Source organism: Gigantopelta aegis, chromosome 10, assembly GCF_016097555.1.
Source record: "Gigantopelta aegis isolate Gae_Host chromosome 10, Gae_host_genome, whole genome shotgun sequence".
Classification (NCBI taxonomy): domain Eukaryota; kingdom Metazoa; phylum Mollusca; class Gastropoda; order Neomphalida; family Peltospiridae; genus Gigantopelta; species Gigantopelta aegis.
The window spans coordinates 3,467,486-3,492,571 of NC_054708.1; the positions used below are offsets into that span (position 1 = coordinate 3,467,486).

At 38.7% G+C, this 25,086-nt stretch overlaps 1 protein-coding gene across 1 annotated transcript in view; it reads left to right on the forward strand.

Moving 5' to 3' along the window:
- The window catches only part of LOC121382808 (nucleoporin NUP188-like), a 137,070-nt gene that overhangs the window by 78,835 nt on the left and 33,149 nt on the right, over positions 1–25,086 (forward strand). Inside the window, exons 28-37 of the mRNA XM_041512428.1 lie at positions 3,870–3,959; positions 4,380–4,496; positions 5,101–5,169; positions 6,013–6,116; positions 7,541–7,604; positions 10,612–10,682; positions 13,337–13,412; positions 14,229–14,357; positions 19,334–19,408; positions 20,240–20,328. Coding sequence (XP_041368362.1) covers positions 3,870–3,959; positions 4,380–4,496; positions 5,101–5,169; positions 6,013–6,116; positions 7,541–7,604; positions 10,612–10,682; positions 13,337–13,412; positions 14,229–14,357; positions 19,334–19,408; positions 20,240–20,328 — 884 coding nt within the window. The remainder of the gene's footprint in view (positions 1–3,869; positions 3,960–4,379; positions 4,497–5,100; positions 5,170–6,012; positions 6,117–7,540; positions 7,605–10,611; positions 10,683–13,336; positions 13,413–14,228; positions 14,358–19,333; positions 19,409–20,239; positions 20,329–25,086) is intronic.

Sequence of the window (25,086 nt, forward strand, 5' to 3'; positions counted from 1 at the left end):
ATAATTCAAGTAACTTGTTCACATTGTACTGTAATTCCTCCAACTTGTACAAATGTTTACTGTAATTCAACTGACTTGTACAAATGTTTACTATAATTCAAGTAACTTGTTCACATTGTACTGTAATTCCTCCAACTTTTACAAATGTTTACTGTAATTCAGCTGACTTGTACAAATGTTTACTATAATTCAAGTAACTTGTTCACATTGTACTGTAATTCCTCCAACTTGTACAAATGTTTACTGTAATTCAACTGACTTGTACAAATGTTTACTATAATTCAAGTAACTTGTTCACATTGTACTGTAATTCTCCAACTTGTACAAATGTTTACTATAATTCAAGTAACTTGTTCACATTGTACTGTAATTCGAGTGTTTACTATAACTCAAATGATTTGTTCAAGTGTTTACAACAGTTGAAGTGACTTGTTTACTATAATTCAACTGACTTGTACATATTTTTATGGTAATTCAGCTGACTTGTACTAATGTTTACTGTAATTCAACTGACTTGTACATATTTTTACTGTAATTCAACTGACTTGTACTAATGTTTACTGTAATTCAGCTGACTTGTACTAATGTTTACTGTAATTCAGCTGACTTGTACTAATGTTTACTGTAATTCAGCTGACTTGTACTAATGTTTACTGTAATTCAACTGACTTGTACTAATGTTTACTGTAATTCAACTGACTTGTACATATTTTTTACTGTAATTCAACTGACTTGTAGGCCTACTAATGTTTACTGTAATTCAACTGACTTGTACTAATGTTTACTGTAATTCAGCTGACTTGTACTAATGTTTACTGTAATTCAGCTGACTTGTACTGATGTTTACTGTAATTCAGCTGACTTGTACTAATGTTTACTGTAATTCAGCTGACTTGTACTGATGTTTACTGTAATTCAGCTGACTTGTACTAATGTTTACTGTAATTCAACTGACTTGTACATATTTTTACTGTAATTCAACTGAGTTGTACATATTTGTACTGTAATTCAACTGACTTGTAGGCCTACTAATGTTTACTGTAATTCAACTGACTTGTACTAATGTTTACTGTAATTCAGCTGACTTGTACTAATGTTTACTGTAATTCAGCTGACTTGTACTAATGTTTACTGTAATTCAGCTGACTTGTACTAATGTTTACTGTAATTCAACTGACTTGTACTAATGTTTACTGTAATTCAGCAGACTTGTACTAATGTTTACTATAATTCAACTGACTTGTACTAATGTTTACTGTAATTCAACTGACTTGTACTAATGTTTACTGTAATTCAACTGACTTGTACATATTTTTTACTGTAATTCAACTGACTTGTAGGCCTACTAATGTTTACTGTAATTCAACTGACTTGTACTAATGTTTACTGTAATTCAGCTGACTTGTACTAATGTTTACTGTAATTCATCCGACTTGTACTGATGTTTACTGTAATTCAGCTGACTTGTACTAATGTTTACTGTAATTCAACTGACTTGTACATATTTTTACTGTAATTCAACTGAGTTGTACATATTTTTACTGTAATTCAACTGACTTGTAGGCCTACTAATGTTTACTGTAATTCAACTGACTTGTACTAATGTTTACTGTAATTCAGCTGACTTGTACTAATGTTTACTGTAATTCAGCTGACTTGTACTAATGTTTACTGTAATTCAACTGACTTGTACTAATGTTTACTGTAATTCAGCTGACTTGTACTAATGTTTACTGTAATTCAGCTGACTTGTACTAATGTTTACTGTAATTCAACTGACTTGTACATATTTTTACTGTAATTCAGTTCACTTGTACTAATATTTACTATAATTCAACTGATTTGTACATATTTTTACTGTATTTCAGTTGAGTTGTACAAATGTTTATTGTAATTCAGCTGACTTGTACTAATGTTTACTGTAATTTCAACTGACTTGTACATATTTTCACTGTAATTCAGTTGACTTGTAACAGTTGAACAAATCATTTGAGTTATAGTTATATAATATGAAATTTAAAATCACTGTTGGGTGCCCAGCCATATTGGCATTAAGGGTAACGAAAAGGCAGATGTTGCTGCCAAGTCTGCTTTGAACTTGCCCCGTGTCCATGTTGGTGTCCCCTACAGTGATTTTAAATTTCATATTAACCAATATATCTTTTCGACTTGGCAAGATGATTGGGACGGTGCTGTTGCGAATAAGCTTCATTCTGTCAAGCCAGTCCTGGGAGAATGGCAGTCATCTTACAGGCGGTGCAGGAAGGATGAAGTAGTCTTGTGCCGTGCCCGCATCGGCCATACATATTTTACACATTCATTTATTTTAAAGAAGGACCCTGCTCCTCAGTGTGAACATTGTCAGTGTACACTGACTGTGCACCACATTTTGGTGGAGTGTGATCATCTCAAGCCGACGAGAAATGATATATTTGGCAACAGAAATGTTTTGGAATCCTTTAAATTCGATCCAGAATTAATTGTAAAGTTTTAGAAAAATTTTGAATTCTATACAAAGTTTTAAGGTTTACGTACCTCGATTTTATGTATTGTATTGTTACTTTCCCCACAGCTCCTTACACTGTGGTTTTACATAAATATATATAAATAATATTTTCATATACTTACCATTTGTGACACCCAATAGCCGATGTGTATTTTTGTGCTGGGGTGTCGTTAAACATTCATTCATTCATTCATTCATTCATTCATTGTAACAGTTGCTTAGCTCACCTTTATTTCAGTTATAATTTATAAATTCACATTTTTCAAAGTAAGACATAAAATAAGACCTGTCTACAGATGTGCTGCTAAATGGTAGACTGAGTTACTGTAAGATGAGCTGAGAATGAAGTGGTATTAACATGTATTTCAGGTTTCTCCCATGTCTATCTAATGGTGTTATATTAGTAGCTGAGAATGAAGTGGTATTAACATGTATTTCAGGTTTCTACCGTGTCTGTCTAATGGTGTTATATTAGGAGCTGAGAATGAAGTGGTATTAACATGTATTTCAGGTTTCTCCCGTGTCTATCTAATGGTGTTATATTAGGAGCTGAGAATGAAGTGGTATTAACATGTATTTCGGGTTTCTCCCATATCTATCTAATGGTGTTATATTAGGAGCTGAGAATGAAGTGGTATTAAAATGTATTTCGGGTTTCTGCCATGTCTATCTAATTGTGCTATATTAGGAGCTGAGAATGAAGTGGTATTAACATGTATTTCAGGTTTCTTCCATGTCTATCTGATGGTGTTATATTAGGAGCTGAGAATGAAGTGGTATTAAAATGTATTTCGGGTTTCTGCCATGTCTATCTAATTGTGCAATATTAGGAGCTGAGAATGAAGTGGTATTAACATGTATTTCGGGTTTCTGCCATGTCTATCTAATGGTGTTATATTAGGAGCTGAGAATGAAGTGGTATTAACATGTATTTCAGGTTTCTCCCATGTCTATCTAATGGTGTTATATTAGGAGCTGAGAATGAAGTGGTATTAAAACGTATTTCAGGTTTCTTCCGTGTCTGTCTAATGGTGTTATATTAGGAGCTGAGAATGAAGTTGTATTAACATGTATTTCAAGTTTCTGCCATGTCTATCTAATGGTGTTATATTAGGAGCTGAGAATGAAGTGGTATTAACATGTATTTCAAGTTTCTGCCATGTCTATCTAATGGTGTTATATTAGGAGCTGAGAATGAAGAGGTATTAACATGTATTTCAGGTTTCTCCCATGTCTGTCTAATGGTGTTATATTAGGAGCTGAGAATGAAGAGGTATTAACATGTATTTCAGGTTTCTTCCATGTCTGTCTAATGGTGTTATATTAGGAGCTGAGAATGAAGTTGTATTAACATGTATTTCAGGTTTCTCCCATGTCTATCTTGGCATGTCTGGGCAGTGATGCGGAACCCATCAAAGACATGTATCTGAGTCGTCTCCAGGCCCGGTCAGAGGTAACTATAACCAGTAATTGGTATACTTACAAACATCACAACTAACATCGTCTCCAGGCCTTGTCACAAGTAAACAGTAAATGATGTTGTAGTACGGTGACATGAGAGTAATATTAGTGTTTTGTGTATCTCTAGGATCTTCAACTGAAGGTGGCCATCTTGAATCTGTAAATGGTGTTGTAGTATGGTGACACGAGACTCTAATATTAATGTTTTGTGTATCTCTAGGATCTTCAGCTGAAGGTGGCCATCTTGAATCTGTAAATGGTGTTGTAGTACGGTGACACGAGACTAATATTAGTTAATATTAGTGTTGTGTGTATCTCTAGGATCTTCAACTGAAGGTGGCCATCTTGAATCTGTAAATGGTGTTGTAGTACGGTGATACGAGACTCTAATATTAATGTTGTGTGTATCTAGGATCTTCAACTGAAGGTGGCCATCTTGAATCTGTTGTCGGTGTGTGTCGACTCGCAGCCCGGCCTCATTGAAGTCTTCCTCAATGTTCAAACCACAGACTCGACCGATGGGAAGAAGGTAAAACTTGTTTACTTCAGTCTTGTACAAACACTCTCTAAATTTAAGTTACACTTTGTTTTCTTTTTAAAAATGAATAGAAAGTGATTTCTATAAGAGCTATACATGTTCATTTTATTCTGTCTTTTATTATCATTGACACTATGATTTAGCTCTTTATCTCTTGCTTCACTGTCACGTCCCATGCTTATAAAATTTTTTAATTCACAGCAGCATTTAATAAAGTCTGCTGTCTTTAACTACAATGAAATCGTTCAAAACCAGATGCCCTGTAAACCAGAATTCCCTCTTAACCACCTGTTTTCACTGTCATTTAACCATGTTTTAACATTAAATTTTTACATTAATCCTCCCTAAACTGAACTTTGACAAATAATCTAGTGGCAATGTGTTTGTTTAGTCAGTGTTCTTGCTGGTCCGGCTTTTTCTTTTTTTTGGGGGGGGGGGGGGAGGGGGGGAGGTGCTGCACCACCTTTTTGGTTCTGCCACCCCCTTTCATGTACTACTGCCCCCCCCCCCCCCCCTCATTATTTTTCTGCATCCTACTATATTTCACAGCACCTATCCCCTCTTATTTTAAAATGCACACTTTTTCCACTTGCAGCAAGACCTGAGTCTGGGCAAGAGCAGTTGTTTACAGACAGTTCTCAATCTGATGGAGCTGAAGAAACAGGTGAGACGCTATGTGGAACAGTTGTCACTCACTGTTACAACTGTAACAAAGAATGGTTGTCATTCGCTGTTACAGCTGTAACAAGGAACAGTTGTCACTTACTGATACAGCTGTAACAAGGAATGGTTGTCACTCTGTTACAGCTGTGACAAGGAATGGTCCATCTCTGTTACAGCTGTAACAAGGAATAGTTATCACTCACTGTTACAGCTGTGATAAGGAATGGTTGTCAGTCGCTGTTACAGCTGTGTCAAGGAATGGTTGTCACTCATTGTTATAGCTGTGACAAGGAATGGTTATCAGTCGCTATTATAGCTGTGACAAGGAATGGTTATCACTGTTACAGCTGTAACAAGGAATGATTATTACAGCTGTGACAAGGAATGGTTGTCATTCTGTTACAGCTGTAACAAGGAATAGTTGTCACTCTGTTACAGCTGTAACAAGGAATAGTTGTTACAGCTGTCCCCTGGAACGCTACAAGTTGTTTATTGTACGATGTATTTCCCACAGGGTATGTACCTGTGTGCCCCGGAACTGCTACAAGTTGTTTATTGTGTGATGTTGTATTTCCCACAGGGTACGTACCTGTGTGCCCCGGAACTGCTACAAGTTGTTTATTGTGTGATGTTGTATTTCCCACAGGGTATGTACCTGTGTGCCCCGGAACTGCTACAAGTTGTTTATTGTGTGATGTTGTATTTCTCACAGGGTATGTACCTGTGTGCCCCGGAACTGCTACAAGTTGTTTATTGTGTGATGTTGTATTTCCCACAGGGTATGTACCTGTGTGCCCCGGAACTGCTACAAGTTGTTTATTGTGTGATGTTGTATTTCCCACAGGGTACGTACCTGTGTCCCCCGGAACTGCTGTGTCCGTGCGCCGGTCTGGTTCACGCTCTGTGGCGCGGCATGCGTGAGACGGCCATGGAGGTTCTGCGTGCCAAGTGAGTTCAATATTCTCTACTCATCTCACAGTTACAACACACATCTCACAGTTACAACACACATCTCACAGTTACACACACATCTCACAGTTACAACACACATCTCACAGTGTCCTACAGTTACAACACACATCCCACAGTCACACAACACACATCCCACAGTTGCAATACTCATCTCACAGTTACGACAAACATCTCACAGTTACAATACACATATCACAGTTACACACATCCCACAGTTACAACACACATCTCACAGTTACAACACACATCTCACAGTGTCCCACAGTTACAACACACATCTCACAGTTACACACACATCTCAGTTACACACACATCTCAGTTACACACACATCCCACAGTTACACACACATCCCACAGTTACAACACACATCTCACAGTTACAACACACATCTCACAGTGTCCCACAGTTACAACACACATCCCACAGTCACACAATACACATCCCACAGTTACAACACACAACTCACAGTTACAAATCTCACAATTACGACACACATCCCACAGTTACACATACATCTCACAGTTACAACACACAGCCCACAGTTACGACACACATCTCACAGTTACAAATCTCACAGTTACAACACACATCTCACAGTTACAACACATCCCACAATTACAACACACATTCCAGTTACAACACACATCTCACAGTTACAACACATATCTCACAGTTAAACACATCCCACAGTTACAACACACAGCTCACAGTTACGACACACATCTCACAGTTACAAATCTCACAATTACGACACACATCCCAGTTACACACACATCTCACAGTTACAACACACAGCCCACAGTTACGACACACATCTCACAGTTACAAATCTCACAGTTACAACACACATCTGAGTTACAACACATCCCACAATTACAACACACATCCCACAGTTACAACACACAGCTCACAGTTACAACACACATCTCACAGTTACAAATCTCACATCTCACAGTTACAACACATCCCACAGTTACAACACACATCCCACAGTTACAACACACATCTCACAGTTACAACACGCAGCTCACAGTTACGACAAACATCTCACAACTAAAACACTGGAAAATGTGCCACTACACATCTCACAACTAAAACACTGGAAAATGTGCCACTACACATCTCACAACTTAAACACTGGAAAATGTGCCACTACACATCTCACAACTAAAACACTGGAAAATGTGTTTCTCTCAACTTCAGTGTGAGTAGATAAATGTAGCTTTGGGTTTTACTTGTGATTTTTTAGCTTTTTATTAGATTTCATTTATTTTATAGCATGAAATAGTTTTCAAAAACTAGACTCGATCTGATCTGAAATGCTGCCAGTGCTGTAATTGCTTGATATTTTTTGGAATTGAACACTATTGTTTAGCAAGCTTGTTATTTATGTTTTTAGAGAATCGTTTTGGCCAAGTATTTGCAAGCCACTTCACAATAATATTAATGCGGATTATGATAAGGTAAGTTTTTCTTACATATATTAAGGCTGTTTTTATGAAAATGATCCATATTAACTAAGACAATTCTATGAACCTTCTTAGAAACAAACATTTCGAATTCTTAATCTGGTTACTAGAACTTACAGAAATGTATACGACGTTAAAAAAAAACTTTACAGGGCTTAAAGTTGTATATAGAAAAGCAACAAACGGTATGGTGGGATATTAAAGTTACAAGAAGTTCAACATCTACACGTAAATGTATGAAAACGTTTCTTTTGTACATCAGTATATCTTACGTATATCTCTCTTACTTGTAAAGCACAGGACATAGTCCAGTGATAAAATGATTGGACATCAGTATATCTTACGTATATCTCTCTTACTTGTAAAGCACAGGACACAGCCCAGGGATAAAGTGATTGGACATCAGTATATCTTACGTATATCTCTCTTACTTGTAAAGCACAGGACACAGCCCAGTGATAAAGTGATTGGACGTCAGTATATCTTACGTATATCTCTCTTACTTGTAAAGCACAGGACACAGCCCAGGGATAAAGTGATTGGACGTCAGTATATCTTACTTATATCTCTCTTACTTGTAAAGCACAGGACACAGCCCAGTGATAAAGTGATTGGACGTCAGTATATCTTACGTATATCTCTGTTACTTGTAAAGCACAGGACACAGCCCAGTGATAAAGTGATTGGACGTCAGTATATCTTACGTATATCTCTCTTACTTGTAAAGCACAGGACACAGCCCAGTGATAAAGTGATTGGACGTCAGTATATCTTACGTATATCTCTCTTACTTGTAAAGCACAGGACACAGCCCAGTGATAAAGTGATTGGACGTCGGTATATCTTACGTATATCTCTCTTACTTGTAAAGCACAGGACACAGCCCAGTGATAAAGTGATTGGACGTCGGTATATCTTACGTATATCTCTCTTACTTGTAAAGCACAGGACACAGCCCAGTGATAAAGTGATTGGACGTCGGTATATCTTACGTATATCTCTCTTACTTGTAAAGCACAGGACACAGCCCAGTGATAAAGTGATTGGACATCGGTATATCTTACGTATATCTCTCTTACTTGTAAAGCACAGGACACAGCCCAGTGATAAAGTGATTGGACATCGGTATATCTTACGTATATCTCTCTTACTTGTAAAGCACAGGACACAGCCCAGTGATAAAGTGATTGGACGTCGGTATATCTTACGTATATCTCTCTTACTTGTAAAGCACAGGACACAGCCCAGTGATAAAGTGATTGGACGTCGGTATATCTTACGTATATCTCTCTTACTTGTAAAGCACAGGACACAGCCCAGTGATAAAGTGATTGGACGTCGGTATATCTTACGTATATCTCTCTTACTTGTAAAGCACAGGACACAGCCCAGTGATAAAGTGATTGGACGTCGGTATATCTTACGTATATCTCTCTTACTTGTAAAGCACAGGACACAGCCCAGTGATAAAGTGATTGGACATCGGTATATCTTACGTATATCTCTCTTACTTGTAAAGCACAGGACACAGCCCAGTGATAAAGTGATTGGACATCGGTATATCTTACGTATATCTCTCTTACTTGTAAAGCACAGGACACAGCCCAGTGATAAAGTGATTGGACATCGGTATATCTTACGTATATCTCTCTTACTTGTAAAGCACAGGACACAGCCCAGTGATAAAGTGATTGGACATCGGTATATCTTACGTATATCTCTCTTACTTGTAAAGCACAGGACAAAGTCCAGTGATAAAGTGATTGGACATCAGTATATCTTACGTAAATCTCTCTTACTTGTAAAGCACAGGACACAGCCCAGTGATAAAGTGATTGGACATCAGTATATCTTACGTATATCTCTCTTACTTGTAAAGCACAGGACACAGTCCAGTGATAAAGTGATTGGACGTCAGTATATCTTACATATGTATATCTCTCTTACTTGTAAAGCACAGGACACAGCCCAGTGATAAAGTGATTGGACGTCGGTATATCTTACATATGTATATCTCTCTTACTTGTAAAGCACAGGACACAGCCCAGTGATAAAGTGATTGGACATCGGTATATCTTACGTATATCTCTCTTACTTGTAAAGCACAGGACACAGCCCAGTGATAAAGTGATTGGACATCGGTATATCTTACGTATATCTCTCTTACTTGTAAAGCACAGGACACAGCCCAGTGATAAAGTGATTGGACATCGGTATATCTTACGTATATCTCTCTTACTTGTAAAGCACAGGACACAGCCCAGTGATAAAGTGATTGGACATCGGTATATCTTACGTATATCTCTCTTACTTGTAAAGCACAGGACACAGCCCAGGGATAAAGTGATTGGACATCAGTATATCTTACGTATATCTCTCTTACTTGTAAAGCACAGGACACAGCCCAAGGACACAGCCCAGTGATAAAGTAATTGCTTGATGCGCAGTCGGTCTAGGATTGATCCCCGTCGGTGGGCCCATTGGGTTATTTCTCATTCCAGTCAGTGCACCATGTGCACCAAAGGTCGTGTTATGTGCTGTCCTGTCTGTGAGATGTGCATATGAAAGATCCCTTGCTACTACTAGAAAAATGTAGTGGGCTTCCTCTGTAAGACTATATGTGAGAAATACCAAATGTTTGACATCCGATGTGCTCTAATGATGTCGTTAAACAAAACAAACTTTAACTTTAACTCCTGCCTTGTAAATCATTCACTTGCTTAAACTCTTAGGGCCAAATTTACGAAGCCTGTTAATGACTTACACGTATGTAACTACATACATTTGCAATGCTTAAACACCTGCGTACAAGAAAAACAGACTTTGTAAATCTTGCCCTTGGTGTTTAAGAATATGTCTTAGTTTTCCTTGAATAATGTTCAGTTATTAGTCCCATATTCATTGATAGCTGACTTTAATGATATAACATGCTCATTTGTCAGCATTGTTTAGGTACTTTTTGTATTTCACATATAAAACTGACTTACTGTTTCCGAATCAGAAATTTGAAGAGATGAAGACGGCTTCTTATGTATTTAAGATAATTGCTCAAGAAATCTACATCATCTTCAGGTATGTGTCATCTACTGTTCTATTTTCAAACTGAACAATGTAGTGTTTTCCCTAGCTTGTTTTAACATGGTGCAGCACCATGCCTCAGTAGTCTAGCGCCATCTGGCCTTAATCAGTGCCATGCTGCCCTGAGATTAAACAAGCATTTTTCAATAATTAATTCTAAAACTGCCTTTTATAAAACACTGGAAAAAGTGTTATGAATTAATAAAATACCCTGGAAACACATTAACTACATTTATTTTTATTTCAATTATTGTTTTTTGTCTTTTTGAAAAACAAGTGCTCTGAAAATGGTGAAAATGTCCCAAAAGTGTTCATGACAAATTTCTAAGGAAAACTCTAGAATGATTAAAGTATTATCTTTTAATAATATTTGCTTGACAATGTAAATTAATGCAATGCCACCCCCTCCCCCCCCCCCCTTCCATGCTTTGTATGTGTTCTGCAGTTCAGTTCAGATGTGAAATCTTTTTGTATGTGATTGTATACGTGCAGATATAAATTATTTATAGCTAAAATGAGAATGCAGCTGTCGACTGTATTTCATAACTTGAATTAATGGTAGTGTACATTAGTGATAGCTAAAATGAGAATGCAGCTGTCGACTGTATTTCATAACTTGAATTAATGGTAGCGTACATTAGTGATAGCTAAAATGAGAATGCAGCTGTCGACTGTATTTCATAACTTGAATTAATGGTAGCGTACATTAGTGATAGCTAAAATGAGAATGCAGCTGTCGACTGTATTTCATAACTTGAATTAATGGTAGCGTACATTAGTGATAGCTAAAATGAGAATGCTGCTGTCGACTGTATTTCATAACTTGAATTAATGGTAGCGTACATTAGTGATAGCTAAAATGAGAATGCAGCTGTCGACTGTATTTCATAACTTGAATTAATGGTAGCGTACATTAGTGATAGCTAAAATGAGAATGCAGCTGTCGACTGTATTTCATAACTTGAATTAATGGTAGCGTACATTAGTGATAGCTAAAATGAGAATGCTGCTGTCGACTGTATTTCATAACTTGAATTAATGGTAGCGTACATTAGTGATAGCTAAAATGAGAATGCTGCTGTCGACTGTATTTCATAACTTGAATTAATGGTAGCGTACATTAGTGATAGCTAAAATGAGAATGCAGCTGTCGACTGTATTTCATAACTTGAATTAATGGTAGCGTACATTAGTGATAGCTAAAATGAGAATGCAGCTGTCGACTGTATTTCATAACTTGAATTAATGGTAGCGTACATTAGTGATAGCTAAAATGAGAATGCAGCTGTCGACTGTATTTCATAACTTGAATTAATGGTAGCGTACATTAGTGATAGCTAAAATGAGAATGCTGCTGTCGACTGTATTTCATAACTTGAATTAATGGTAGCGTACATTAGTGATAGCTAAAATGAGAATGCTGCTGTCGACTGTATTTCATAACTTGAATTAATGGTAGCGTACATTAGTGATAGCTAAAATGAGAATGCAGCTGTCGACTGTATTTCATAACTTGAATTAATGGTAGCGTACATTAGTGATAGCTAAAATGAGAATGCAGCTGTCGACTGTATTTCATAACTTGAATTAATGGTAGCGTACATTAGTGATAGCTAAAATGAGAATGCAGCTGTCGACTGTATTTCATAACTTGAATTAATGGTAGCGTACATTAGTGATAGCTAAAATGAGAATGCTGCTGTCGACTGTATTTCATAACTTGAATTAATGGTAGCGTACATTAGTGATAGCTAAAATGAGAATGCTGCTGTCGACTGTATTTCATAACTTGAATTAATGGTAGCGTACATTATTTATAGCTAAAATGAGAATGCTGCTGTCGACTGTATTTCATAACTTGAATTAATGGTAGCATAAATTTCAAGTGTAGTAGAGGGCAGGACTTAGCCCAGTAGTAAAGTGTTTGCTTAATGCATGGCTGATCTAGGATCAATCCCCGTCGGTGGGCCCATTGAGCTACAACTGCTGTGATATGTAGTATCTTGGCTGTGCGATGGTGTATATAAAAGATCCCTTGCTACTAATGAAAAAAATGAAAAATTCCTCTCTAAGACTACGTCAAAATGAACAAATGTTTGACATCCAATAGCTGATGATTAATAAATCAATGTGCTCTAGTAGTATTGTTAAACAAAGCAAACATTACTGTACTTTTAAGTGTAGTAGTAATTCTATGTGTGAGATTACACATATGACATACATGTATGTTCCATCGATGTGTTTTCCTTTCTTCAGTAACTATTTGACATGTTTGTGTGAGATTACACATATGACATACATGTATGTTCCATCGATGTGTTTTCCTTTCTTCAGTAACTATTTGACATGTTTGTGTGAGATTACACATATGACATACATGCATATGTTCCATCGATGTGTTTTCCTTTCTTCAGTAACTATTTGACATGTTTGTGTGAGATTACACATATGACATACATGTATGTTCCATCGATGTGTTTTCCTTTCTTCAGTAACTATTTGACATGTTTGTGTGAGATTACACATATGACATACATGTATGTTCCATCGATATGTTTTCCTTTCTTCAGTAACTATTTGACATGTTTGTGTGAAATTACACATATGACATACATGTATGTTCCATCGATGTGTTTTCCTTTCTTCAGTTCTAAGTTAGATGAAAACCTGAAGAAGGTGATTCAAGGTTTGGCTAAAGATAACAGACTGCTCTATTGGTCACAGGTAATTACCTCTAGGATTTATAGTGCTATGTTTCCAAGTACACAACATGCTATTAAAGTCACACTCTAGGATAGATCCCCATCGGGAGGAGGAGGAGGGGGGGGGGGGGGAGGGTGCATTGGACTATTTGTTGTTCCAGTCAGTGCTCCACAAGTGGTTTAATAGAGGCTGTGGTATGTACTGTCTAGTCTGTGGGATGCTGCATATAAAAGATCTCAAATGTTTGACATCTGATAGCCAATGATTAATAAATCAATGTGCTTTAGTGGATCTGTCCCGGATCAGGCTTCTGGCTATCCAGAGATGGGATCCAGGACAGACATGCTCAAAACCTTAGTGATGTAGGAGCATGTTAAAATATATCACACTCATACTCGCTTTAGTGTTGTCTTTAAAAATATATTTTTTAACTGTATAACAGATCTCTTTCTGCTAATCAGGAATAGTAACCCTTTGCATGGTGGCTGGCGGGTTTCCTGTCTCATGATCCGAGTAGTCTTTAACCGTATGTATGCCATATAATTGTAATTAAAACGTGTTGGCATGTGTCTTCAAATAAGACATTCCTTCCATTCTTCCTTCCATCCATCCATCAATCCATCCATCCATCTATCCATCCATGAATTCTTCCATCCATTCATCCTTCCATCCTTCCATCCTTCCTCCCTTCCTTCCTTCCTTCCTTCCTTCCTTGCCTCTCAAAACCCAGAGCTCTAGCACACCATATCCTCTGATCTGAGAGAGTGAGTGTTTTCGATGATGGACCTTTAATAAGAACAGACAAAAGATTTTAAAACTTGAATTTTGTCTTTACAGTTTATTCGAGAGAGTCAGGAGCACATTGGCAGCAACGGTGACGTTGAGGATAAACACCTGGCGATGAATGCGGTGCTGCAGCTGCTGCTATCATGGAAAAACCTGCTCGTCACGATCACAAAGTACAAGGTTAGTGGTAATCACAACAGTTTGTGCATTGGTACTCAGTCGAATGTTACTTTATTCAAGATCAGGACGGGACGTAGTCCAGTGGTAGTTTGTGTATTGGTACTCAGTCGGCCGAATGTTACTTTATTCAAGATCAGGACAGGACGTAGTCCAGTGGTAAAGCTTTATGCAAGATCAGGGCGGGACGTAGTCCAGTGGTAGTTTGTGTGTTGGTACTCAGTCGGCCGAATGTTACTTTATTCAAGATCAGGACGGGACGTAGTCCAGTGGTAAAGCTTTATGCAAGATCAGGGCGGGATGTAGACCAGTGGTAGTTTGTGTATTGGTACTCAGTCGGCCGAATGTTACTTTATCCAAGATCAGGATGGGACGTAGTCCAGTGGTAAAGCTTTATGCAAGATCAGGGCGGGACGTAGTCCAGTGGTAGTTTGTGTGTTGGTACTCAGTCGGCCGAATGTTACTTTATTCAAGATCAGGGTGGGACGTAGTCCAGTGGTAAAGCTTTATTCAAGATCAGGGCGGGACGTAGTCCAGTGGCAAAGCTTTATTCATGATCAGGGTGGGACGTAGCCCAGTGGTAAAGCTTTATTCAAGATCAGGACGGGACGTAGTCCAGTGGTAAAGCTTTATTCAAGATCAGGGCGGGACGTAGTCCAGTGGTAAAGCTTTATTCAAGATCGGGATGTAGCCCAGTGGTAAAGCTTTATTCAAGATCAGGACGGGACGTAGCCCAGTGGTAAAGCTTTATTCAAGATCAGGGCGGGACGTAGCCCAGTGGTAAAGCTTTATTCAAGATCAGGGCGGGACGTAGGCCAGTGGTAAAGCTTTATTCAAGATCAGGACGGGACGTAATCCAGTGTTAAAGCTTTATTCAAGATCAGGGCGGGACGTAGTCCAGTGGTAAAGCTTTAGTAAAGCTTTATTCAAGATCAGGACGGGACGTAGCCCAGTGGTAAAGCTTTATTCAAGATCAGGGCGGGACGTAGTTCAGTGGTAATGCTTTATTCAAGATCAGGACGGGACGTAGTCCAGTGGTAAAGCTTTATTCAAGATCAGGGCGGGACGTAGCCCAGTGGTAAAGCTTTATTCAAGATCAGGGCGGGGCGTAGTCCAGTGGTAAAGCTTTATTCAAGATCAGGACGGGACGTAGCCCAGTGGTAAAGCTTTATTCAAGATCAGGGCGGGACGTAGCCCAGTGGTAAAGCTTTATTCAAGATCAGGACGGGACGTAGTCCAGTGGTAAAGCTTTATTCAAGATCAGGGCGGGACGTAGTCCAGTGGTAAAGCTTTATTCAAGATCGGGATGTAGCTCAGTGGTAAAGCTTTATTCAAGATCAGGGCGGGACGTAGCCCAGTGGTAAAGCTTTATTCAAGATCAGGGCGGGACGTAGCCCAGTGGTAAAGCTTTATTCAAGATCAGGGCGGGACGTAGCCCAGTGGTAAAGCTTTATTCAAGATCAGGGCGGGACGTAGGCCAGTGGTAAAGCTTTATTCAAGATCAGGACGGGACTTAGTCCAGTGGTAAAGCTTTATTCAAGATCAGGGCGGGACGTAGTCAAGTGGTAAAGCTTTAGTAAAGCTTTATTCAAGATCAGGATGGGACGTAGCCCAGTGGTAAAGCTTTATTCAAGATCAGGGCGGGACGTAGTTCAGTGGTAAAGCTTTATTCAAGATCAGGGCGGGATGTAGCCCAGTGGTAAAGCTTTATTCAAGATCAGGACGGGACGTAGTCCAGTGGTAAAGCTTTATTCAAGATCGGGACGTAGCCCAGTAGTAAAGCTTTATTCAAGATCAGGGCGGGACGTAGCCCAGTAGTAAAGCTTTATTCAAGATCAGGACGGGACGTAGACCAGTGGTAGTTTGTGTATTGGTACTCAGTCGGCCGAATGTTACTTTATTCAAGATCAGGGCGGGATGTAGACCAGTGGTAAAGCTTTATTCAAGATCAGGGCGGGATGTAGACCAGTGGTAAAGCTTTATTCAAGATCAGGGCGGGATGTAGACCAGTGGTAAAGCTTTATTCAAGATCAGGACGGGACGTAGTCCAGTGGTAGTTTGTGTATTGGTACTCAGTCGGCCGAATGTTACTTTATTCAAGATCAGGGCGGGATGTAGACCAGTGGTAAAGCTTTATTCAAGATCAGGACGGGAAGTAGTCCAGTGGTAGTTTGTGTATTGGTACTCAGTCGGCCGAATGTGACTTTATTCAAGATCAGGGCGGGATGTAGTTCAGTGGTAGTTTATGTTTTGGTACTCAGTCGGCCGAATGTGACTTTATTCAAGATCAGGGCGGGATGTAGTTCAGTGGTAGTTTGTGTATTGGTACTCAGTCGGCCGAATGTGACTTTATTCAAGATCAGGACGGGACGTAGACCAGTGGTAGTTTGTGTATTGGTACTCAGTCGGCCGAATGTTACTTTATTCAAGATCAGGGCGGGATGTAGTTCAGTGGTAAAGCTTTATTCAAGATCAGGGCGGGATGTAGACCAGTGGTAAAGCTTTATTCAAGATCAGGGCGGGATGTAGACCAGTGGTAAAGCTTTATTCAAGATCAGGACGGGACGTAGTCCAGTGGTAGTTTGTGTATTGGTACTCAGTCCGCAGTCGGCCGAATGTTACTTTATTCAAGATCAGGACGGGACGTAGTCCAGTGGTAGTTTGTGTATTGGTACTCAGTCGGCCGAATGTTACTTTATTCAAGATCAGGACGGGACGTAGTCCAGTGGTAGTTTGTGTATTGGTACTCAGTCCGCAGTCGGCCGAATGTTACTTTATTCAAGATCAGGACGGGACGTAGTCCAGTGGTAGTTTGTGTATTGGTACTCAGTCGGCCGAATGTTACTTTATTCAAGATCAGGACGGGATGTAGTTCAGTGGTAGTTTGTGTATTGGTACTCAGTCGGCCGAATGTTACTTTATTCAAGATCAGGACGGGACGTAGTCCAGTGGTAGTTTGTGTATTGGTACTCAGTCGGCCGAATGTTACTTTATTCAAGATCAGGACGGGACGTAGTCCAGTGGTAAAGCTTTATGCAAGATCAGGGCGGGACGTAGTCCAGTGGTAAAGCTTTATTCAAGATCAGGGCGGGATGTAGTCCAGTGGTAGTTTGTGTATTGGTACTCAGTCGGCCAAATGTTACTTTATTCAAGATCAGGACGGGACGTAGTCCAGTGGTAAAGCTTTATTCAAGATCAGGACGGGACGTAGTCCAGTGGTAAAGCTTTATTCAAGATCAGGGCAGGATGTAGACCAGTGGTAAAGCTTTATTCAAGATCAGGGCGGGATGTAGACCAGTGGTAAAGCTTTATTCAAGATCAGGACGGGACGTAGTCCAGTGGTAGTTTGTGTATTGGTACTCAGTCGGCCGAATGTGACTTTATTCAAGATCAGGGCGGGATGTAGTTCAGTGGTAGTTTGTGTATTGGTACTCAGTCGGCCGAATGTGACTTTATTCAAGATCAGGGCGGGATGTAGTTCAGTGGTAGTTTGTGTATTGGTACTCAGTCGGCCGAATGTGACTTTATTCAAGATCAGGACGGGACGTAGACCAGTGGTAGTTTGTGTATTGGTACTCAGTCGGCCGAATGTTACTTTATTCAAGATCAGGGCGGGATGTAGTTCAGTGGTAAAGCTTTATTCAAGATCAGGGCGGGATGTAGACCAGTGGTAAAGCTTTATTCAAGATCAGGGCGGGATGTAGACGAGTGGTAAAGCTTTATTCAAGATCAGGACGGGACGTAGTCCAGTGGTAGTTTGTGTATTGGTACTCAGTCCGCAGTCGGCCGAATGTTACTTTATTCAAGATCAGGACGGGACGTAGTCCAGTGGTAGTTTGTGCATTGGTACTCAGTCGGCCGAATGTTACTTTATTCAAGATCAGGACGGGACGTAGTCCAGTGGTAAAGCTTTATGCAAGATCAGGGCGGGACGTAGTCCAGTGGTAAAGCTTTATTCAAGATCAGGGCGGGATGTAGTCCAGTGGTAGTTTGTGTATTGGTACTCAGTCGGCCAAATGTTACTTTATTCAAGATCAGGACGGGACGTAGTCCAGTGGTAAAGCTTTATTCAAGATCAGGGCGGGATGTAGTCCAGTGGTAAAGCTTTATTCAAGATCAGGACGGGATGTAGACCAGTGGTAAAGCTTTATTCAAGATCAGGGTGGGACGTAGTCCGGTGGTAAAGCTTTATTCAAGATCAGGGTGGGACGTAGTCCGGTGGTAAAGCTTTATTCAAGATCAGGGCGGGACGTAGCCCGGTGGTAAAGCTTTATTCAAGATCAGGACGGGACGTAGTCCAGTGGTAAAGCTTTATTCAAGATCAGGGCGGGACGTAGTCCAGTGGTAAAGCTTTATTCAAGATCAGGACGGGACGTAGTCCAGTGGTAAAGCTTTATTCAAGATCAGGGCGGGACGTAGTCCAGTGGTAGTTTGTGCATTGGTACTCAGTCGGCCGAATGTTACTTTATTCAAGATCAGGGCGGGATGTAGTTCAGTGGTAGTTTGTGTATTGGTACTCAGTCGGCTGAATGTTACTTTATTCAAGATCAGGGCGGGATGTAGTTCAGTGGTAGTTTGTGTATTGGTACTCAGTCGGCCGAATGTTACTTTATTCAAGATCAGGGCGGAATGTAACCCAGTGGTAAAGCTCTTGCTCCAGCTAGTGTACCACGACTGGTATATCAAAGGCTGTGGTATGTGCTATCCTGTCTATAGGATGGTGAATATAAAAGATCCCTTGCTGCCAATCGAAAAGTGTAGCCTATGAAGTGGCGACAGCGGATTTCCTCCTTTAATATCTGTGTGGTCCTTAACCATATGTCTAACTCGATATAACCGTAAATAAAATGTGTTGAGGACGTCATTAAATAAAACATTTTCTTCCTTCATAGAGAAATGAACAAACTTGCGTTCTATAGCTGGACCAAAGGGATGGCTTCAAATTGTAACAATTGTAATGGACATTTATTTACTTGCAGGTGGATGAACTGAACGTCACAGACAAGGTGAAGGAATCCATCCTCGCTGATCTGATCGCAGCAATCAAAGCTCAGGTAAACATGTCTTAAAACATCTCGGGTAAACATGTCTTAAAACATCTCGGGTAAACAGGTCTTAAAACATCTCGGGTAAACAGGTCTTAAAACATCTCACTGAACCAGGGCAGCGTACACGAACAACACTGTTAATTGATAAGTCAGTGATGAATTACAGTGAAAAAGTAAACAGAAAATAAACTCCCTAACAGCAACTAACCTATATTGGCCACAGTGGACCATCTAACTCATGGTCAAACTAAAACACAAAATAATACACTGCAATTAACTTGTATTGTGGACCATCTCTAACTCTGGTCAAAATAAAACACAAAATTAACAGTGCAATAAAATATAGTGGAACATCAATCCTAATATTAATACTAATTACACATTTAGTTTGCTGCTGTTAGAGTTACTTTTTTTGATGTTCAGTGTTACTGAGGTTGTTATTTAACAATCATTTTATATAAGCAAATACATTAAAAACATTTTTAGTCTAGCTGCTATTTTGTCAATTTGTTTCCAGTTTTCGACCACCACTATCACTCCTGTAACTCGTATTTAAAAAATATATATATCCAGTTTTCCACCACCACTCTGACTCTGTAACTCATATGTGGTTGATTTGTTTTCTAGTTTTCCACCACCACTCTGACTCTGTAACTCATATGTGGTTGATTTGTTTTTTAGTTTTCCACCACCACTCTGACTGTAACTCGTATTTGGTTGATTTGTTTTCTAGTTTTCCACCACCACTCTGACTGTAACTCGTATTTGGTTGATTTATTTTCCAGTTTTCCACCACCACTCTGACTGTAACTCATATTTTGTCAATTTGTTTTCCAGTTTTCCACCACCACTCTGACTCCTCTGTGCAAGAAGCTTGCCTCTGTGTCTAGTGCTCTCTACTTCACACTGTTGAAATCTTGGGTCAGGTCAGTACCAACCGAAAACATCTGCTTCTAACTTCAGGGATTTATCCAGGATTTTTGGCCAGGGTTCCATGTCTGATGGGATTGGAAAAATTAGTGCAAGTAAATCATATTTGGAATATTTTTCTGGTTATTGAATGATGCAGTACACCACTGTTAAACTGAGTTATTAGAACAGATAATTAAATATATGTATTTAGCATACAAATTGGGAATTTTCTGTGCCACTTTATTTTGGGAAGGGGCCTATGTTTGGACAGAATCAAAGCATTGAGAGAGAGCAGTAAGCATGCAAACCATGAGTAATTTTATGCAGTAACTTTTAACTTAGTGACAGAATGAATACATCATTGTTGTAGAATTTACAACACAGTAACTTTAACTTAGTGACAGAATGAATACATCATTGTAGTAGTATTTACAACACACAGGCTTTGTGCTAGAAAATACTTTCAGGGTACCTTATGAAAATCTTATAATTATTTTTAGAAAAATGTATCCATGAAAGATTTTAGTGTACCCTGACAGCATTATTTTAGTGAATGCTGACAACATTATTTTAGTGAACCCTGACAACATTATTTTAGTGAACCCTGACAGCATTATTTTAGTGAACCCTGACAGCATTATTTTAGTGAACCCTGACAGCATTATTTTAGTGAACCCTGACAGCATTATTTTAGTGAACGCTGACACCATTATTTTAGTGAACCCTGACAACATTATTTTAGTGAACCCTGACAGCATTATTTTAGTGAACCCTGACAGCATTATTTTAGTGAACCCTGACAGCATTATTTTAGTGAACCCTGACAGCGTTATTTTAGTGAACCCTGACAACATTATTTTAGTGAACCCTGACAGCATTATTTTAGTGAACCCTGACAACATTATTTTAGTGAACCCTGACAGCATTATTTTAGTGAACCCTGACAGCGTTATTTTAGTGAACCCTGACAACATTATTTTAGTGAACCCTGACAGCATTATTTTAGTGAACCCTGACAACATTATTTTAGTGAACGCTGACAACATTATTTTAGTGAACCCTGACAGCGTTATTTTAGTGAACCCTGACAACATTATTTTAGTGAACGCTGACACCATTATTTTAGTGAACCCTGACACCATTATTTTAGTGAACCCTGACAGCATTATTTTAGTGAACCCTGACAGCGTTATTTTAGTGAACCATGACGTTATTTTTTAGTGAACCCTGACAACATTATTTTAGTGAACGCTGACAACATTATTTTAGTGAACCCTGACAGCGTTATTTTAGTGAACCCTGACAGCGTTATTTTAGTGAACGCTGACAGCATTATTTTAGTGAACGCTGACAACATTATTTTAGTGAACCCTGACAACATTATTTTAGTGAACGCTGACAACATTATTTTAGTGAACCCTGACAGCATTATTTTAGTGAACCCTGACAACATTATTTTAGTGAACGCTGACAACATTATTTTAGTGAACCCTGACAGCATTATTTTAGTGAACGCTGACAACATTATTATTTAGTGAACCCTGACAGCATTATTTTAGTGAACCCTGACAGCGTTATTTTAGTGAACCCTGACAACATTATTTTAGTGAACCCTGACAACATTATTTTAGTGAACGCTGACAACATTATTTTAGTGAACCCTGACAACATTATTTTAGTGAACCATGACAGCGTTATTTTAGTGAACCCTGACAACATTATTTTAGTGAACGCTGACAACATTATTTTAGTGAACCCTGACAGCATTATTTTAGTGAACCCTGACAACATTATTTTAGTGAACGCTGACAACATTATTTTAGTGAACCCTGACAACATTATTTTAGTGAACGCTGACAACATTATTTTAGTGAACCCTGACAGCATTATTTTAGTGAACCCTGACAGCGTTATTTTAGTGAACCATGACGTTATTTTAGTGAACCCTGACAACATTATTTTAGTGAACGCTGACAACATTATTTTAGTGAACCCTGACAACATTATTTTAGTGAACCATGACAGCGTTATTTTAGTGAACCATGACAACATTATTTTAGTGAACCCTGACAGCGTTATTTTAGTGAACCCTGACAGCATTATTTTAGTGAACCCTGACAACATTATTTTAGTGAACGCTGACAACATTATTTTAGTGAACCCTGACAGCGTTATTTTAGTGAACCCTGACAACATTATTTTAGTGAACGCTGACAACATTATTTTAGTGAACCCTGACAGCGTTATTTTAGTGAACCCTGACAGCATTATTTTAGTGAACCCTGACAGCGTTATTTTAGTGAACCCTGACAGCGTTATTTTAGTGAACCATGACGTTATTTTAGTGAACCCTGACAACATTATTTTAGTGAACCCTGACAGCGTTATTTTAGTGAACCATGACGTTATTTTAGTGAACGCTGACAGCATTATTTTAGTGAACGCTGACAACATTATTTTAGTGAACCCTGACAACATTATTTTAGTGAACGCTGACAACATTATTTTAGTGAACGCTGACAACATTATTTTAGTGAACCATGACAGCATTATTTTAGTGAACCCTGACAACATTATTTTAGTGAACCCTGACAGCATTATTTTAGTGAACCCTGACAACATTATTTTAGTGAACGCTGACAACATTATTTTAGTGAACCCTGACAGCGTTATTTTAGTGAACCCTGACAACATTATTTTAGTGAACGCTGACACCATTATTTTAGTGAACGCTGACACCATTATTTTAGTGAACCCTGACAGCATTATTTTAGTGAACCCTGACAGCGTTATTTTAGTGAACCCTGACAGCGTTATTTTAGTGAACCATGACGTTATTTTAGTGAACCCTGACAACATTATTTTAGTGAACGCTGACAACATTATTTTAGTGAACCCTGACAGCGTTATTTTAGTGAACCATGACGTTATTTTAGTGAACGCTGACAGCATTATTTTAGTGAACGCTGACAACATTATTTTAGTGAACCCTGACAACATTATTTTAGTGAACGCTGACAACATTATTTTAGTGAACGCTGACAACATTATTTTAGTGAACCCTGACAGCATTATTTTAGTGAACCCTGACAACATTATTTTAGTGAACGCTGACAACATTATTTTAGTGAACCCTGACAGCATTATTTTAGTGAACGCTGACAACATTATTTTAGTGAACCCTGACAGCATTATTTTAGTGAACCCTGACAGCGTTATTTTAGTGAACCATGACGTTATTTTAGTGAACCCTGACAACATTATTTTAGTGAACGCTGACAACATTATTTTAGTGAACCCTGACAACATTATTTTAGTGAACCATGACAGCGTTATTTTAGTGAACCCTGACAACATTATTTTAGTGAACGCTGACAACATTATTTTAGTGAACCCTGACAGCATTATTTTAGTGAACCCTGACAACATTATTTTAGTGAACGCTGACAACATTATTTTAGTGAACCCTGACAGCATTATTTTAGTGAACGCTGACAACATTATTTTAGTGAACCCTGACAGCATTATTTTAGTGAACCCTGACAGCGTTATTTTAGTGAACCATGACGTTATTTTAGTGAACCCTGACAACATTATTTTAGTGAACGCTGACAACATTATTTTAGTGAACCCTGACAACATTATTTTAGTGAACCATGACAGCGTTATTTTAGTGAACCATGACAACATTATTTTAGTGAACCCTGACAGCGTTATTTTAGTGAACCCTGACAGCATTATTTTAGTGAACCCTGACAACATTATTTTAGTGAACGCTGACAACATTATTTTAGTGAACCCTGACAGCGTTATTTTAGTGAACCCTGACAACATTATTTTAGTGAACGCTGACACCATTATTTTAGTGAACCCTGACAGCGTTATTTTAGTGAACCCTGACAGCATTATTTTAGTGAACGCTGACAACATTATTTTAGTGAACCCTGACAGCGTTATTTTAGTGAACGCTGACAACATTATTTTAGTGAACGCTGACACCATTATTTTAGTGAACCCTGACAGCGTTATTTTAGTGAACGCTGACAACATTATTTTAGTGAACGCTGACAACATTATTTTAGTGAACCCTGACAGCATTATTTTAGTGAACCCTGACAGTGAACCCTGACAGCATTATTTTAGTGAACCCTGACAGCATTATTTTAGTGAACCCTGACAGTTATTTTAGTGAACCCTGACAACATTATTTTAGTGAACCCTGACAACATTATTTTAGTGAACCCTGACAACATTATTTTAGTGAACCATGACAGCTGACAGCATTATTTTAGTGAACCCTGACAGCATTATTTTAGTGAACCCTGACAGCGTTATTTTAGTGAACCCTGACAGCATTATTTTAGTGAACCCTGACAACATTATTTTAGTGAACCCTGACAACATTATTTTAGTGAACCCTGACAACATTATTTTAGTGAACCCTGACAACATTATTTTAGTGAACCATGACAGCGTTATTTTAGTGAACCATGACAACATTATTTTAGTGAACCCTGACAGCATTATTTTAGTGAACCCTGACAGCATTATTTTAGTGAACCCTGACAACATTATTTTAGTGAACGCTGACAACATTATTTTAGTGAACCCTGACAGCGTTATTTTAGTGAACCCTGACAACATTATTTTAGTGAACGCTGACACCATTATTTTAGTGAACCCTGACAGCGTTATTTTAGTGAACCCTGACAGCATTATTTTAGTGAACGCTGACAGCATTATTTTAGTGAACGCTGACAACATTATTTTAG